The 16,667-nt window shown below is 36.2% G+C and overlaps 1 protein-coding gene across 8 annotated transcripts in view; it reads left to right on the top strand.

Moving 5' to 3' along the window:
* The window catches only part of LOC127872915 (rRNA-processing protein FCF1 homolog), a 29,390-nt gene that overhangs the window by 6,017 nt on the left and 6,706 nt on the right, over nt 1–16,667 (top strand). For all 8 annotated transcript variants that reach the window (XR_008045829.1, XR_008045828.1, XR_008045827.1 and 5 more), the window contains 5 exons: nt 8,783–8,850; nt 9,485–9,562; nt 10,916–11,064; nt 11,949–12,021; nt 13,311–13,398. Coding sequence is in view for 5 of the 8 variants with exons in the window: in XM_052416443.1 (XP_052272403.1) it covers nt 8,783–8,850; nt 9,485–9,562; nt 10,916–11,064; nt 11,949–12,021; nt 13,311–13,398 (456 nt within the window). In the remaining 3 variants the exon portion in view is untranslated. The remainder of the gene's footprint in view (nt 1–8,782; nt 8,851–9,484; nt 9,563–10,915; nt 11,065–11,948; nt 12,022–13,310; nt 13,399–16,667) is intronic.

The raw sequence follows: 16,667 nt of genomic DNA, 5'->3' as shown, positions 1-16,667 counted from the left end.
ATGAAATATGACCATTTATAACTAATTTAATCCGTTTACACACAATAGAAACGCAAATATTCATATATATAGCGAGAAATTGAGTGCTTTTCGGTCTTCACATGCAGTGCTTTTCGGTCGGTAATTGCCGATATTTACCATTTTGGGCACAATGTAGTATAAACCTACAATCATATAACCATTTATTACTAATTAAACTCGTTAGCACACACTAGAAACGATATATTGCATATATATAGAGAGAAATAGAGTGCTTTTCGGTGCTATTCGATGCTTTTCGGTTATTGTATGGACCGGGCTCTGGCAGTCCATATGCACCCCTTCATAAACATGGGTGCAGTTCAGCGCAGCGAATCCGTGCGCTTCACTAAACAGACGTCGTTCGAGACAAATTGAGGAAAATAATGAATAAACTTCATAAACATGTTAAATTTACCTGAATGGCAACCTACGGATGTTATCCTTTATATGCACCCTATAAAAACACGACGATGTTTCTGTTTCAACACACTTTTCTCGCTGACATGTTTATGTTTAAATTTGAAACAGTGTATTCTGTATCGAATACCACATCGTTATCGACTTTATAGGCTGGAGCACATAACCCGACGTGCAAAATATTGGTGTACTGCAACCTAACCAATATTGGGTCAATTTTCCAATATGGCGGATACAGCGTACAAAACAAAACCTAAGTCAATAAAATCAATTATTTCTTGCTTTAATGGTACCATTTAGATGTTTGTGGTTTAGAAAGGTAAACTTTAATAAGTTCTTGCAGTTTCAGTGTTCCTTAACCCTTGCATTGTTGATAACATTTTGCACCCATGGACAAGAGAGAGCGCATTGCAACTCGAAGCAGCCCATTGGGCTATAAAGCTTAGAGTTTAATTATTGCAACAACTGTTTTTGAATATTGTTTGCTATGAAAATACTACTAATTGAACTATTAATATCCTCCAATTACCGTGAATTGAGTGGTTAAGGAAACAAGAAAAAGAATTTCTGAATTAATGCAAACAATGCCGCAATAAACAATTTACCTTTAAAGTTTTCTTTCATTCTGTTAAACTTAAAGCCATGTCAAAACTGTTTATTTACAGCGTGTTTAACCACGCAAAGCCAATAGTTCCATATTAACCTGCAAATTACATCCACTATGCGCGTTATTTTCCTGGTATCGAGATGTCAATCCTGAAATGTAAGAGCACTCGATTGTGATAGGCATAAGGCCAACAAAACTTCGAAAATTCGATTCACTGAACATATTTATACAAACTGAAACAGTAATTTAACTTTTTTATAACCACTGTTTACAATTTAACAAGTTTCTGTTTTATCGGTCATTCTTTTTTTGAGCAACATTGACAGGTAAAAGTGATCAAGAATTGCAAAAACACAAACCTTCGCAGACATGGTGAAAGCCCGTCAGTCCGTCAGATATTGCCGACAAACAATTAAAAAGGCCGATAGTGAAATGCAAGATCGTCGGACTTGCTGTTCGGTAATTTTTTATTTAAAAAAATGTAACCCACAACACCATTATGTCGTGGTTACAGGATGATGTTATATCCGAAGATAAAAATTTATTTTCGCCAAATTCCTTAAGTCAGAAGTATCGTCGAGTGACCGGAAATGACGCTGCCCATGTTCGACGCCATTTTTGTTTTGCCTCTGTTTGATTCATAAGCGACATCCGTTGACATCATACATTTACCAATTGTATGCTACGCACAATTTACTACTGTTGTTGTTCCTTATGTGAAAAATAGCTGGTTCAAAGGTAAGATATGGTTGATTGATTTGCAATTGATGTATTTTTAAGACAAATTAAGTATTTTACATAATGCAAAACCTTTGAACACTATACCCAATTTTCTTTGCAAATAAGACTGTAGGAAAATACATTGGTTTTTATTCGGCAAAAGCTTACTATTTTCATTCATAAGTCACGTGACTTTCATGCCAGGGACAAAACATAATATAAATATATTTTTATTTTTACTACGAAAAAGGTGTATGCGTTAAATTTGATTTGAAGTCCAGATTTTTTTGGAGGGATATGCTAAATAAAATTGTAACTAGCAATAGTTATGTTGGTAATTGCATTTTATATTTATTACTTATTTTTATTTAATTATTACTATTTCTAGGTTTCAAAAATGAAGTACATGTGCCATTAACCTACTTCCATGAACAAAGCTTATGACAAGGTGTTGCTGACAGGGACCTTAATTAAATCCACTGCTAGAGAGTATGGCATACCAGAGGATTTTGGATTAATTGCATACAGGAAAATGAATATGAACACAAGAAAAAGACAAAGTCCAAGAAATTGAGTAAAACTGAACAACCTGGACCTTCTGGAACTATTAAAGCATTATCACCTGTCCCTTCTATTGTCAGATTAGTCTTCAGAGGATGAGACTAGCACAGGCGTTTGCTGTGTTTGCAACCAATTCATGCTCAGTGCTGTTCATCTTAGTACTTAACTGGTGTTATTGTATTGGGTACAATGTTCTTGGTGTGGGCATTGGGTACATCTAATATATTGTACCCCAGTGAGAGTTTTGAGGAGGGTGATTTGTTTATGTGTCCTTACTGTGCTGGTGAGGAGTAAAACAAGATACAAAATGCATCTATGCATCTTGTTGAAAACATGATGTTAATGATTGATATGATCAAAATTCAAAACCCCATTTGATTGCATTGATTTAAGATCCATATTGCTTTAACAGTGATACAAATGTAAGTACAACAATAATTTGTTAATTTTCCATGCATTCTGTCTCCACATGAGTGATGTAAACATGGAAAGCAGGCGACCAATCAGAGGCGTCGTTTTAGGGCACTCTGAACAAATATTGCCGCCGTTACAGTTGCATAAGATCATTTCGTTTATCAACGAATTTTGGTTGATAACACAATCAATTGCATTTAAAATGTGTAAATAAAAGGTAAATGTGTAATGAAATAAATATGAATGACCTATATCCCTAGTTAGAGCAACAAAACTCCAACAGACTGCTTAGAGGCTTAGAGCAAAACAGGGCAATCGAGGATACATTGCAGCATCGATAAATTCCGAGAAGTATTCAAAAGTGAATGGAGCGTCTCGAATGGTTGCCAAAGTAGTCGGACATTTACATTTTTAGCTCATCTATTTTTTGAAAAAAAAAAAATGAGCTATTGTCATCACCTTGGCGTTGGCGTCGGCGTCCGGTTAAGTTTTGCGTTTAGGTCCACTTTTCTCAGAAAGTATCAATGCTATTGCATTTAAACTTGGTACACTTACTTACTATCATGAGGGGACTGGGCAGGCAAAGTTAGATAACTCTGGCGTGCATTTTGACAGAATTATGTGCCCTTTTTATACTTAGAAAATTGAAAATTTTGGTTAAGTTTTGTGTTTAGGTCCATTTTATTCCTTAAGTATCAAAGCTATTGCTTTCATACTTGCAACACTTACTAACTATCATAAGGGGACTGTGCAGGCAAAGTTATGTAACTCTGACTGGCATTTTGACAGAATTATGTGCCCTTTTTATACTTAGAAAATTGAAAATTTGGTTAAGTTTTGTGTTTAGGTCAACTTTATTCCTACAGTATCAAAGCTATTGCTTTCATGCTTGCAACACTTATTAACTATCATAAGGGGACTGTGCAGGCAAAGTTATGTAACTCTGACTGGCATTTGGACGGAATTATGGGCCCTTTATACTTAGAAAATTGAAAATTTGGTTAAGTTTTGTGTTTTGGTCCACTTTACCCCTAAAGTATCATAGATATTGCTTTCATACTTGGAACACTCGCAAACTATCATAAGGGGACAGGACAAGTTGCATAACTCTGGTTGTCATTTTTACGGAATTATGGCCCTTTTTTGACTTAGTAACTTTGAATATATTGTCAAATTTTGTGTTTCGATCCACTTTACTTCTAAATTATCAAGGCTATTGCTTTCAAACTTCAAATACTTTCATGCTATCATGAGGTTACTGTACCTGGCAAGTTGAATTTTACCTTGACCTTTGAATGACCTTGACTCTCAAGGTAAAATTATTAAATTTTGCTAAAATTGCCATAACTTCTTTATTTATGATTAGATTTGATTGATACTTTGACAAAACTACTCTTACCTGACAAACCACAATAGACTCCACCCAAACCATCACCCGTGCCCTCCCCCCCCCCCCCTCCGAATCCCCCCCCCCTAATTTTTTTTTTTTTAAGATCATCTCACAAATGACCACCACAGCCTCACACTATACCCCCCCACCCCACCCTCCCCCAAAATTATTTTTTTTGAAACGGTTAAAAAACACAAATATTTATTTTTATTTTTGAAATACCGTCCAACCATCGCACCCAAGAATCCCCTTCCCCCCCCCCCCCCCCCCACCGAATTTTTTTGCATTTTTTTTTTTGCATTTTGTTTTCGCATTTTTGTAAGATAATGTAATAAATGTCCACACCCCCCACACTATACACCCCTCTTCATTCCACCTCTCCCTCCTTTGTGATTTAAATTGAGAGTCCCTTCACCTTTAAAAAGAAAATAGATGAGCGGTCTGCACCCGCAAGGCGGTGCTCTTGTTTGTTGTGTTGCACGCATGTCGCAAATATTCCAAGATGGCATACAATAAAAAGAAATTGCCATGCTCAGCGAAAATGACAATTAAAAATCGAATTAACTATGGACATCATATAATTAGTATGGATTAATGAAAAGTGTGTGTCATTGAACGCTGGAAAATGTGTTTTAGATGCAATTAACACATTGTCATTACACATTTATGAATGTCAAAGAATTAGTGTTCATAATTTGGAGTTCATTCTACTCGCGAAACGAAATCTAACAAGATAATCATTGGAAAATGGAAAAAGACAAACATGATTCGATTTATATGTTCGTAGATTTGTATATGATCAGATTCAAGTGCATATTCTGCTTTATTATGTTTGTCACTGTATACACCACAGGGGCCAGTCAAAAAAAAATAAAAAATAGTATATATAAGAAATATATATATTTTTTTATATATGCTATTTAAAAAAAAAATAAATTTACTGGCCCCTGTGGTATACACTAACAGTTTACTGTTATGGCATGATAGTGAAAAGATAATAAAAGGTAAACATATTTAATATATTAATAAATCTGTGTTAAATACATCAATAAAACTCAATTATGTATTATTATATGTGTAAATATTTTTCCCATAATGAAAAATACACTTAATTTATTCTTTAAATCAGGAGGTTCACACTATGTTGCCCTTTCATAAATCAACCACATGTTAAAATTCGCTTTTTTATGTCCCCCAGTCTATACTGGGGGACATATTGTTTTTGCCCTTTCTGTTTGTTGGTTTGTTTTACTTTGTTGGTTTGTTTGCGTCAAACTTTAACATTGGCCATAACTTTTGCAATACATGTATTGATCATAGCAACTTGATATTTGGCATGCATGTGTATCTCATGGAGCTGCACATTTTGAGTGGTGAAAGGTCAAGGTCATTTAAGGTCAAATATAGACAATATTTCACAAACACATCTTGTTGATTTTACTTTGCTATGTCCCTCCGGAATTTAACACTTAAAATTGAGGCCTGTGGAATTAACAACTGGCCTGTAAATTATTTCTCCTCGTAAGCCAGTCTGGCATGTAAATTGTGACGGTCTTTCGCCATGTCTGCATTCACAATGTGTTTAAATAAAATTCTGATTTCGAAATTCAAGCGCCCCGGTAATGGACCATTAAATGGCCTGTGGAAAAGATTGATGCCGGTAATGGACCATTAAATGGCCTGTGGAAAGCACTGCTGATGCCAGAATTGTTAAGGTCCAACTAAGTACATTCCATACAAAATGTCGGGACATTTGACCTAAAAGCGGGACACCTAAAACGATCAATAATGCCACCTTTACTGTAGTCAGTAATCAGTATATTACAAACAAAAACCTCATAATTTCTGGCCGATATTGACAATAAATGTGTTTAAGAATTTCATGAACACAGACATTCTCCATTTTCCGGAAGTAAACACACGTGCACTATGGGGATGACTCCATAAGGTGAAATGTGGGACATGCCTGTTTTTGACTAGCAATCACGACAGAGGCCCCAATTGAACATGTATAAATGGTGTATCATAATGTGCGCATATCGAGCACTGTTTTTATTCAACCAATCATCAATTAACTCTAAAGTTAGATTGATGCAGTATGTACAAACAATTTTCTGAAAATCAGTCAAGGTTTTTGAGCCTAAGGTGGTATTATACACAGAATACCAAGCAATTGTACCTTTGATTTGAGCCAGGAAATACAAAAGCAGTCAGCTTTTAATTCACTACGATGCATCTATCGATAGCAATTAGCGATCATAAAAACACCATGGTGTAAATGCCTGATAAAAACAATAATTTACCGATAAATCGTTGAGAAGGTAAAGGTGTCAAAAACAACACTGGTGCACCACAGTAGTAGAAATGGTTTGTTTAAAGGGGGCAATAAAGGGATAAGCGATGGTAAATTTAAGCCAGACAGCGCTTGAATAGCAAATTTCATTGTGAACTTATAGAGCGTAAGTCGTTTTAAACGAATGTCGGGACAAATTGTCATGTATCGGGACGCCAGGACAAACACCCGCCAACATCAGGACGTCTGGCATGTATGATATATGTAACCATGCTGTGCAGATGGGATCGCAATGGCTTAATAATGGATATGGTGTCTGCCTAGCAACCGCGAGGGAGCTTTCTTAAGATCTTCCAAAAAAAGACACCAAGAACTGGTTCTACCCAGGAAAGAGACTTGAGAGTAATTCAATAAGCCTCTTAGGCTTTTGATGTACACTTTTGTATTTGAGCCAAAATTGAATAGGTTTAAACTAACCATGCTGTGCTTAATACCATAATCTTAGGTATGATTTATTGGGGAATAAGTTTTACTTCAACAACCATAATTTTGTTCTTGTTAATTGAAAGAGCATCAAACATCATGATGTTTTTTTAGCTCATCTATTTTTTGAAAAAAAATTATGAGCTATTGTCATCACCTTGGCGTCGGCGTCGGCGTCGGCGTCCGGTTAAGTTTTGCGTTTAGGTCCACTTTTCTCAGAAAGTATCAATGCTATTGCATTCAAACTTGGTACACTTACTTACTATCATGAGGGGACTGGGCAGGCAAAGTTAGATAACTCTGGCGTGCATTTTGACTGAATTATGTGCCCTTTTTATACTTAGAAAATTGAAAATTTTGGTTAAGTTTTGCGTTTAGGTCCACTTTTTTCAGAAAGTATCAATGCTATTGCATTCAAACTTGGTACACTTACTTACTATCATGAGGGGACTGGGCATGCAAAGTGAGATAACTCTGGCTTTCATTTTGACAGAATTATGTGCCCTTTTTATACTTAGAAAATTGAAAATTTTGGTTAAGTTTTGTGTTAAGGTCCATTTTATTCCTTAAGTATCAAAGCTATTGCTTTCATACTTGCAACACTTACTAACTACCGTAAGGGGACTGTGCAGGCAAAGTTATGTAACTCTGACTGGCATTTGGACGGAATTATGGGCCCTTTATACTTAGAAAATTGAAAGTTTGGTTAAGTTTTGTGTTTTGGTCCACTTTACCCCTAAAGTATCATAGATATTGCTATCATTCTTGGAACACTCGCAAACTATCATAAGGGTACAGTAAAAGGACAAGTTGCATAACTCTGGATGTCATTTTTACGGAATTATGGCCCTTTTTTGACTTAGTAACTTTGAATATATGGTTAAATTTTGTGTTTCGATCCACTTTACTTCTTAAGTATCAAGGCTATTGCTTTCAAACTTCAAATACTTTCATGCTATCATGAGGTTACTGTACCTGGCAAGTTGAATTTTACCTTGACCTTTGAATGACCTTGACTCTCAAGGTCAAATTATTAAATTTCTCTAAAATTGCCATAACTTCTTTATTTATGATTAGATTTGATTGATACTTTGACAAAACTACTCTTACCTGACATACCACAATAGACTCCACCCAAACCATCGCCCGTGCCCCCCCCCCCCCCCCACAACCCCCCCCCCTATTTTTTTTTTTTTTTTTTTTTTTTTTTTTTTTAAGATCATCTCACAAATGACCACCACACCCTCACACTATACCCCCCCCCACCCCACCCCCTCCCCAATTTTTTTTTTAAACGGTTAAAAAACAAAACTATTTATTTTGATTATTTTATGTTTGAAATACCGTCCAACCATCGCACCCAAGAATCCCCCCCCACCCCCCCCTCCCCCCACCCGAATCCCCCCCCCCTATTTTTTTTTTTTTTTTTTTTAAGATCATCTCACAAATTACCACCACACCCTCACACTATACCCCCCCACCTCGCCCCCCCCCCCCATTTTTTTTTATGAAACGGTTAAAAAACACAAATATTTATTTTTATTATTTTATGTTTGAAATACCGTCCAACCATCGCACCCAAGAATCCCCCCCCCCCCACCCCCCCCCACCCCCCCCACCCCCCCCGATTTTTTTTTTCCTTTTTTCGCATTTTTGGAAGAAAATGTAATAAATGTCCACACCCCCACACAATGCACCGCTCTTCACTCCACCCCTCCCTCCTTTGTGATTGAAAATGAGAGTCCCTTCACCTTTAAAAAGAAAATAGATGAGCGGTCTGCACCCGCAAGGCGGTGCTCTTGTTTAATAATTGATATTAATGTATGATTTTTACAGGTGCAACATTTGTACATGTACATAGAAATAAATTTTGTAGGGGAAGACAAAGCGTACCAAGAAGTATGCTGAGGTAAAGAGAGTGCTCAGCTTGAAAGATACACGAATGTAAGAGAAGGATGTCTTAATTTACTTTATATTGTATGGTATTTAAAAAATTTAACTGATGTATGCAAAATGTTTTTAATTTGGACCTCTTGGACTTGTCTCTTTTGGAACATTTCAAACAAAGTTTGAACAATGTTTTTCACAATCCATGCAAAATATTGACACCCTATATACTCATGATATGATCTCTCAAAGGTTACAATTACTTACAGCTAAGATAGAAAACAGTATTTGGCTTATTTTATAGCCATTGTTTAGAAATATTCCCTTATTTGCAAGTATATTTGCACCAAATCCATCCTTAAATTCCCAAACAATGGTTTTATGTTAAGATCTTTTAAAAGTAGACATGAAATAGTTTTGTAGATGTGATATCGATTTTACTGTTATATTTATTAAAAACATGTTCTACTTTATGCATGTTTTGTCAATGACTATTTAATGTTATACATCAAATCAAACAATCATGCATTTTTACATTTTAAAATAAATTCACAACCAAATTCCTTATTTAATCTGAATGGGATATACATGTATTCACAAAATATTAAGAAAAAGCATAAGAAAAGAACTTAAATTTGTATATAGGTACCTCCTTTATTCAATCATAAGATTTTATTGGGCTATGTTGCAGAAAAGCTATAGATCGAGATACAAGAAAAAAGGCGAAACACAAAAAGAAAAATCCACTGAATATGTCAGAGAGGCATCTGTAAGTATATTTGATTATAGCATACATTAATCTAAAAGTATTTAACCATTTTCTAAAAAAAAAAAATGAATATAAACAACAGAAATCCCCAAAACTGCTTAAACTTTAAAATAGTTCATGTAATAGTTTTATACATTTATAATGCTCTTTGCTACATTTTTATGCTTCCGGATCGAATGATCGGGGGTATACAATGTATTGTTTTTGGCCTGTCTGTCTCTCATTCTGTCGATCTGTCATTCTGTCCCAAAACTTTAACCTTGGTCATAACTTTTGCAATATTGAAGATAGCAACTTGATATTTGGCATACATGTGTATCTCATGGAGCTGAACATTTTGAGTGGTGAAAGGTCAAGGTCATCCTTCAAGTTCCCTTATGAACATTCTTTAGGACACTTCTTTGCGCGATCTTCACAAAATTTGCTCATAAACTATATCCCAATGACAGATTGGCCGAGTTCAAAACTGGGTTAAATGGGATCTGCCGCTTGGTCACTGGTTTAAACTAAAGCTTGTTAACACTCTAGGGGCCACATTAATCGGCAAATCTTCATGAAACTTACCAATTTTTTCATATAATTTGGTCTGAACATATCTGTGCTAAGCTAGATATGGTTGCAGTATATTGAACAACATGGTTGTCACTAGAAGGGTGTAGTTTTACTAATCTGGCTTTAGTGAAACAATTTTAACACTCAAGAAATCATCATGAAACTTTTCAAGAATATTCCAAAAAAGTAGTTTGTTCATGATTTCTGGACTGAGTTCATAAATTATTGTTCTTTGTGAAAACAAAACAGGGCTGTCAAGTATTGATTGCAATTTGATTTTGAAATCTACAAATCACTACGGTACCTGCTCAAGACAGTTAAGTTCTCGGGTCTCAGATGAGTGTCTTATATCCTTTGGCCTTCTTTTTGTGGATTTCCTCAGGGTTTTTTAGCATATAGCTTGGTATGTTTTGTACAGGTAATTGTTCGTGTTTTTTTTGGTGTTACGGCATCCTGCTTCTGTTTAAAATCGTTCTTATTAATGGATGCTTTATTGCAGTAAATAACCCATGATATTATTAGCCTGATTCTGGATAATCTGGTCATATGGAATGTACACAAAGTGTCATCCCAGATAAGCCAGTGCAGTCCGGTACTGCCTAATAAGGAACAACACTTTCACATATATGTTTTTTTGTTGTTGAAAGGAAGTCCCTCTGATAAAATCCAGTTTATGCGAAGTGTCATCCCAGATAAGCTTGTGCATTTTGCACTGGCTAATCTTGGATAACACCTTACACACATGCATTAGTCCCAGTTTTCAGAGAACACAGCTTTCATATTTCTATCCCTTATTTCAAGGCCGCAGGTGTCGTCCGCCATGTATTTCAAGTACAACACACAGCTGGGCCCTCCCTACCATGTGCTCATTGACACCAACTTTATCAACTTCTCCATCAAGAACAAGATTGACATCATACAGGGCATGATGGACTGCCTCTATGCAAAATGTGTGTGTTTTCTGGGTTTTACTTTAGCACAAAACAATTCATAAATGAAATTTCTGTCATGATAATAATGTCTATTCTTTTATTAATTTTGTTGTGGACAACCAGTATATTCTGTGAACCATCCTTTTTTCGTCCCTTATTCAGCACTAATAATTGCTTTACTCAAATGTCTATCATGATATTGATGCCTTAATTTTAATCTTAATGGAAAAGAAAGTTTTATATTAATCTGTAATTAGAAATCTCATAGCAAATTATTTTTTTGAGACCAAGTTTCAGATTGAGATCTCTCATGAGTCTGGACTGTGGCTTATATTCATTAAAAAAAATGTTTGGAAGATTTTTTATACACGAAATTGATTAATTTGTGTCATTCATATGACTCGTTATAATATTTAGGATAAAAATGAGAACATGCTGTTTGTAAATAATGTTGTAAACTTTGTTAAAAAGAACCATTTATAAAAGACCTTTTTATTGTCCCCTACCGGTGAAACCGGAGGGGACTTATGGTTTGCGCTCCATGTGTCAGTCTGTCCGTCACACTTTTCTGGATCCTGCGATAACTTTTAAAGTTCTTCATATTTTTTCATGAAACTTGAAACATGGATAGATGGCAAAATGGAGAGTATGCACGTCATTTCATTTTGTTCCTACGTCAAGAATTATGGTTGCTATGGCAACAAATATATAAAAAAATACTGACAATGGTGGAATTTCACCGGTAGGGGACAATATTGCTTGGCAATCTCTTGTTTGATTCTATTTTTTTCTTTGATTTTTCATATATAGATATGTGAGTGATGCAGACTTGTTTATCAGTTGTAATCAAAACTATTTATTGAAAGACTATGTAATTAATCCCACTTTTGCTTAACTTACAGGTATTCCATATATTACTGACTGTGTAATGGCGGAATTGGAGAAGCTAGGTTCAAAATACCAAGTTGCAAGGAGGTAAAGCTAATTGCATATAGCATATGATTAATCTACTGATAGTATTTACTTTTAATGCCCCCTTCGAAGAAGAGGGGGTATATTGTTTTGCACATGTCGGTCGGTCGGTCCGTCCGTCGGTCCGTCCTCCAGATGGTTTCCTCAATAACTCAAGAACGCTTAGGCCTAGGATCATGAAACTTCATAGGTACATTGATCATGACTGGCAGATGACCCCTATTGATTTTCAGGTCACTAGGTCAAAGGTCAAGGTCACAGTGACTCAAAATAGTAAAATGGTTTCCGGATGATAACTCAAGAATGCTTAGGCCTAGGATCATGAAACTTCATAGGTACATTGATCATGACTTGCAGATGGCCCCTATTGATTTTCAGGTCACTAGGTCAAAGGTCAAGGTCACAGTGACTCAAAATAGTAAAATGGTTTCCGGATGATAACTCAAGAATGCTTACGCCTAGGATCATGAAACTTCATAGGAACATTGATCATGACTGGCAGATGACCCCTATTGATTTTCAGGTCAAAGGTCAAGGTCACAGTGACTCGAAACAGTAAAATGGTTTCCGGATGATAACTCAAGAATGCTTACGCCTAGGATCATGAAACTTCATAGGTACATTGATCATGACTGGCAGATGACCCCTATTGATTTTCAGGTCACTAGGTCAAAGGTCAAGGTCACAGTGACTCGAAACAGTAAAATGGTTCCTGATGATAACTCAAGAATAATTAGGCCTAGGATCATGAAACTTCATAGGTACATTGATCATGACTGGCAGATGGCCCCTTTTGATTTTCAGGTCACTAGGTCAAAGGTCAAGGTCACAGTGACAAAAAACGTATTCACACAATGGCTGCCACTACAACTGACAGCGCATATGGGGGGCATGCATGTTTTACAAACAGCCCTTGTCAGGAGTTGTGTATTTCAATTAGACATGTTTATTTCTGTCAGTCGCCATATAATTTTGTGTTGTTTCTTTTATAAAATTTTGTGGCTACAAAGTATTCTCCACTTAACTTCATACAGTGCCAGGCCAATGTGATAATTCTTATGTTGAACAATACATTTTCCTAAAGATAATTTTGAGCCACTGTAGTGAATGATTTCTTTATTAAATGGATCCAAAAGTTTATGTATTTTTCATACCGCCCAATGGTGCAAAAAGGTATCGTGTGTCATTGAAATTAGAAAGCATGTGGTACCTTTTTGCACCAATGGGGTGATACAATGTAGATAATAAGCCAGTAAGCGAAAGGTTTCATAGCATATCACTGGTGGATTCAGAATAGCCAAGGATGAGAGGTTTATGAGGTTGCCGTGTCTACACAAAGGAACATATGCGGATGACTGCATTGTTCAACGTGTAACTCAGGTTAGTTAAGAAATGTTTGAATTAATGTAATTATTAGATCTGATATGTTTTTATTTATATAATTTAGTATTCTTAGAGCTGACATGTTTTTATTAATGTAATTTAGTATTCTTAGAGCTGAAATGATTTTATTCATGTAATTTTGTAATCTAAGAGATGAAATGATTTTATGTATGTCAATTAGTATTCTTAGAGCTGAAATGATTTTATTCATGTAATTTAGTATTTTTAGAGTTGAAATGATTTTATTAGCTCACCTGATTGCTCATGTGAGCTTTTGTGACGGGTCTTTGTCCGTCGTCCATCCGTCCGTCCGTCCATCCACATTTGTTCGTAAACACTCTAGAAGCCACATTTATTGTCCGATCTTCATGAAACTTGGTCAGAAGCTTTGTCCCAATGAAATCTCGGTCGAGTTCGAAACTGGGTCGTGCAGGGTCAAAAACTAGGTCACTAGATGAAAAAAAGGAAAAAACTTGTAAACACTGTAGAAGTCACATTTCATGCCCAATCTTCATGTAACTTTGTCAAAATGTTTGTCTTAATGATATGTTGGTTAAGTTCAAAAGTGGTTCCAGTTCGTTGAAAAACATGGCCGCCAGTGGGCGGGGCAGTTTCCCTTATTTGGCTATAGGGAAACCTTGTAAACACTCTAGAAGTCACAATTTTTGCCCAATCATCATGAAAGTTGGTCAAAACATTGGTTTTATTGATTTTTCGGACAAGTTCGAAAATGGTCCAGATCGGTGAAAAAACATGGCCGCCAGTGGGCGGGGCATTTTTCTCTATATGTATATAGTGAAAACATGTGAACACTCTAGAAGTCACATTTTTGGCTCAATTTTCATGAAATTTGGTCAGAACATTTGTTTACTTGATATGAGAGTTGAGTTCGAAAATGGTTCCGGTCCGTTGAAAAACATGGTTGCCAGGGGGACAGGCAGTTTTCCTTATATTTATATTGTAAAAAGGCTTGTAAATAATCATGAATTAAGGTCATGTAACATGCGAGACAACTCTTCTAAATATTGCATTTAAGTTTACAGTACCGTGTAGTTACTCCCCTTTGACTATTAATGTTTTCATAATAATACAGTGTATTTTCTAGAGGGCACATTTCTTTTCCGATCTTCATGAAACTTGGTTAGAAGCTTTGTCCCAATTATATCTCGGTCGAGTTCGAAACTGGGTCATGCCGGGTCAAAAACTGGGTCACTAGGTCAAAAAAAAGAAAAACCTTGTAAACACTGTAGAAGTCACATTTCATGCCCAATCTTCGTGAAACTTTGTCAAAATGTTTGTCTTAATGATATGTTGGTTGAGTTCAAAAGTGGTTCTGGTCTGTTGAAAAACTTGGCCTTTATGCTCCCCAAAATTTATTTTGGGGGGAGCATATAGCCGCTTTGTCTGTCCGTCCGTCCGTGCACAATTTTCGTCCGGGCTATTTCTCAGCAACTAATGACCGGAATTCAATGAAACTTTATGGGAAGCTTAACTACCAAGAGGAGATGTGCATATTATCAGCGGGTTCTGGTCGGATGATTTTTCACAGACTTATGGCCCTTTGAAATTTTCCATTAACTGTACATATAGTGCAATTCTTGTCCGGGCTATTTCTCAGCAACTAATGACCGGAATTCAATGAAACTTTATGGGAAGCTTCACTACCAAGAGGAGATGTGCGTATTATCAGCGGGTTCTGGTCGGATGATTTTTCACAGAGTTATGGCCCTTTGAAATTTTCTATAAAAAAATTCTTGTCCCCCCAACTACTGTGCCCTCAAGACGTTTCCTTTTATTAACCAGGTTTTCCGAAGGAAAAAACTGGTTATTAGATTGGCGAATTCGGGCGGGCTGGCGGGCGGGCGGAACAAGCTTGTCAGGGCCATAACTTTGTCGTTCATTGTGAGATTTTAAAATCATTTGGCACATTTGTTAACCATCATTAGACGGTGTGTCGCGCAAAAAAATTACGTCAATATCTCCAAGGTCACACTTTGAGTTCAAAGGTAAAAAATAGCCATAAATGAGCTTGTCTGGGCTATAACTATGTCATTCATTATGAAATTTTAAAATCATTTGGCACATTTGTTCACCATCATGGGACGGTGTGTCGCACGAAAGAATCACGTCAATATCTCCAATGTCAAGGTCGCCACGACTAAAAATATATTTATTTTAAAACAAACTTACAAAGGGGGTTAATTTTGTTTGTTCATTTCAAAAGTTCAGTTTGAGTTGTCTCCCTTTATCAGATTTTTTTTCACAATGAAAACCTGGTTTTGTGACAATTTTGTCCCTTGTCTGAATATATAGTGCAATATTGTGACAAAAAAAACCTTTGGGGAGCATCACCCGTCTCCGACGGTTTCTTGTCCTTATTTGACTATAGAGATACCTTGTAAACACTCTAAAGGCCACATTTTTTGTCCGATCTTCATGAAACTTGGTCAGAAGCTTTGTCCCAATGATATCTCGATGGAGTTGGAAACTGGGTCATGCTGTGTCAAAAACTAGGTCACTAGGTCAAAAAAAGAAAAACCTTGTAAACACTGTAGAAGTCACATTTCATGCCCAATCTTCATGTAACTTTGTGAAAATGTTTGTCTTAATGATATGTTGGTTGAGTTCAAAAGTGGTTCTGGTCCGTTGAAAAACATGGCCGCCAGTGGGCGGGGCAGTTTTCCTTGTTTGGCTATAGAGAAACCTTGTGAACACACTAGAAGTCACAATTTTTGCCCAATCATCATGAAAGTTGGACAAAACATTGGTTTTATTGATATCTCGGATGAGTTCGAAAATGGTTCAGATCGGTGAAAAACATGGACGCCAGTGGGCGGGGCATTTTTCTCTATATGTATATAGTGAAAACATATGAACACTCTAGAAGTCACATTTTTGGCCCAATTTTCATGAAATTTGGTCAGAACATTTGTTTCCTTGATACGAGAGTTGAGTTAAAAAATGGTACCGGTCAGTTGAATAACATGGCTGCGGGGGGGGGGGGGGGGCCTAAGCAAATCCGTAACGGATTAACCTGTTTCGATATTCGAGCGGTTAACCGACTGTCGTTGTACAAAATAAATGAAAAAAAAAAACATCCAAAAAACATATACGTTAATAAACAATTGCATGTATATGCAAATATACTCTGTCTTGTTGATTGCCTTGTAACCTAATTAATTTAACCATTTTATCATTTAAATACTGGTCCTTTAAATTGGGAATTCAAATTCTTAATGTAAAATGATACATTTTAAATCTAATAC

Source organism: Dreissena polymorpha, chromosome 3 (assembly GCF_020536995.1).
Source record: "Dreissena polymorpha isolate Duluth1 chromosome 3, UMN_Dpol_1.0, whole genome shotgun sequence".
Classification (NCBI taxonomy): domain Eukaryota; kingdom Metazoa; phylum Mollusca; class Bivalvia; order Myida; family Dreissenidae; genus Dreissena; species Dreissena polymorpha.
This window is presented reverse-complemented; position numbering and strand designations above follow the sequence as displayed.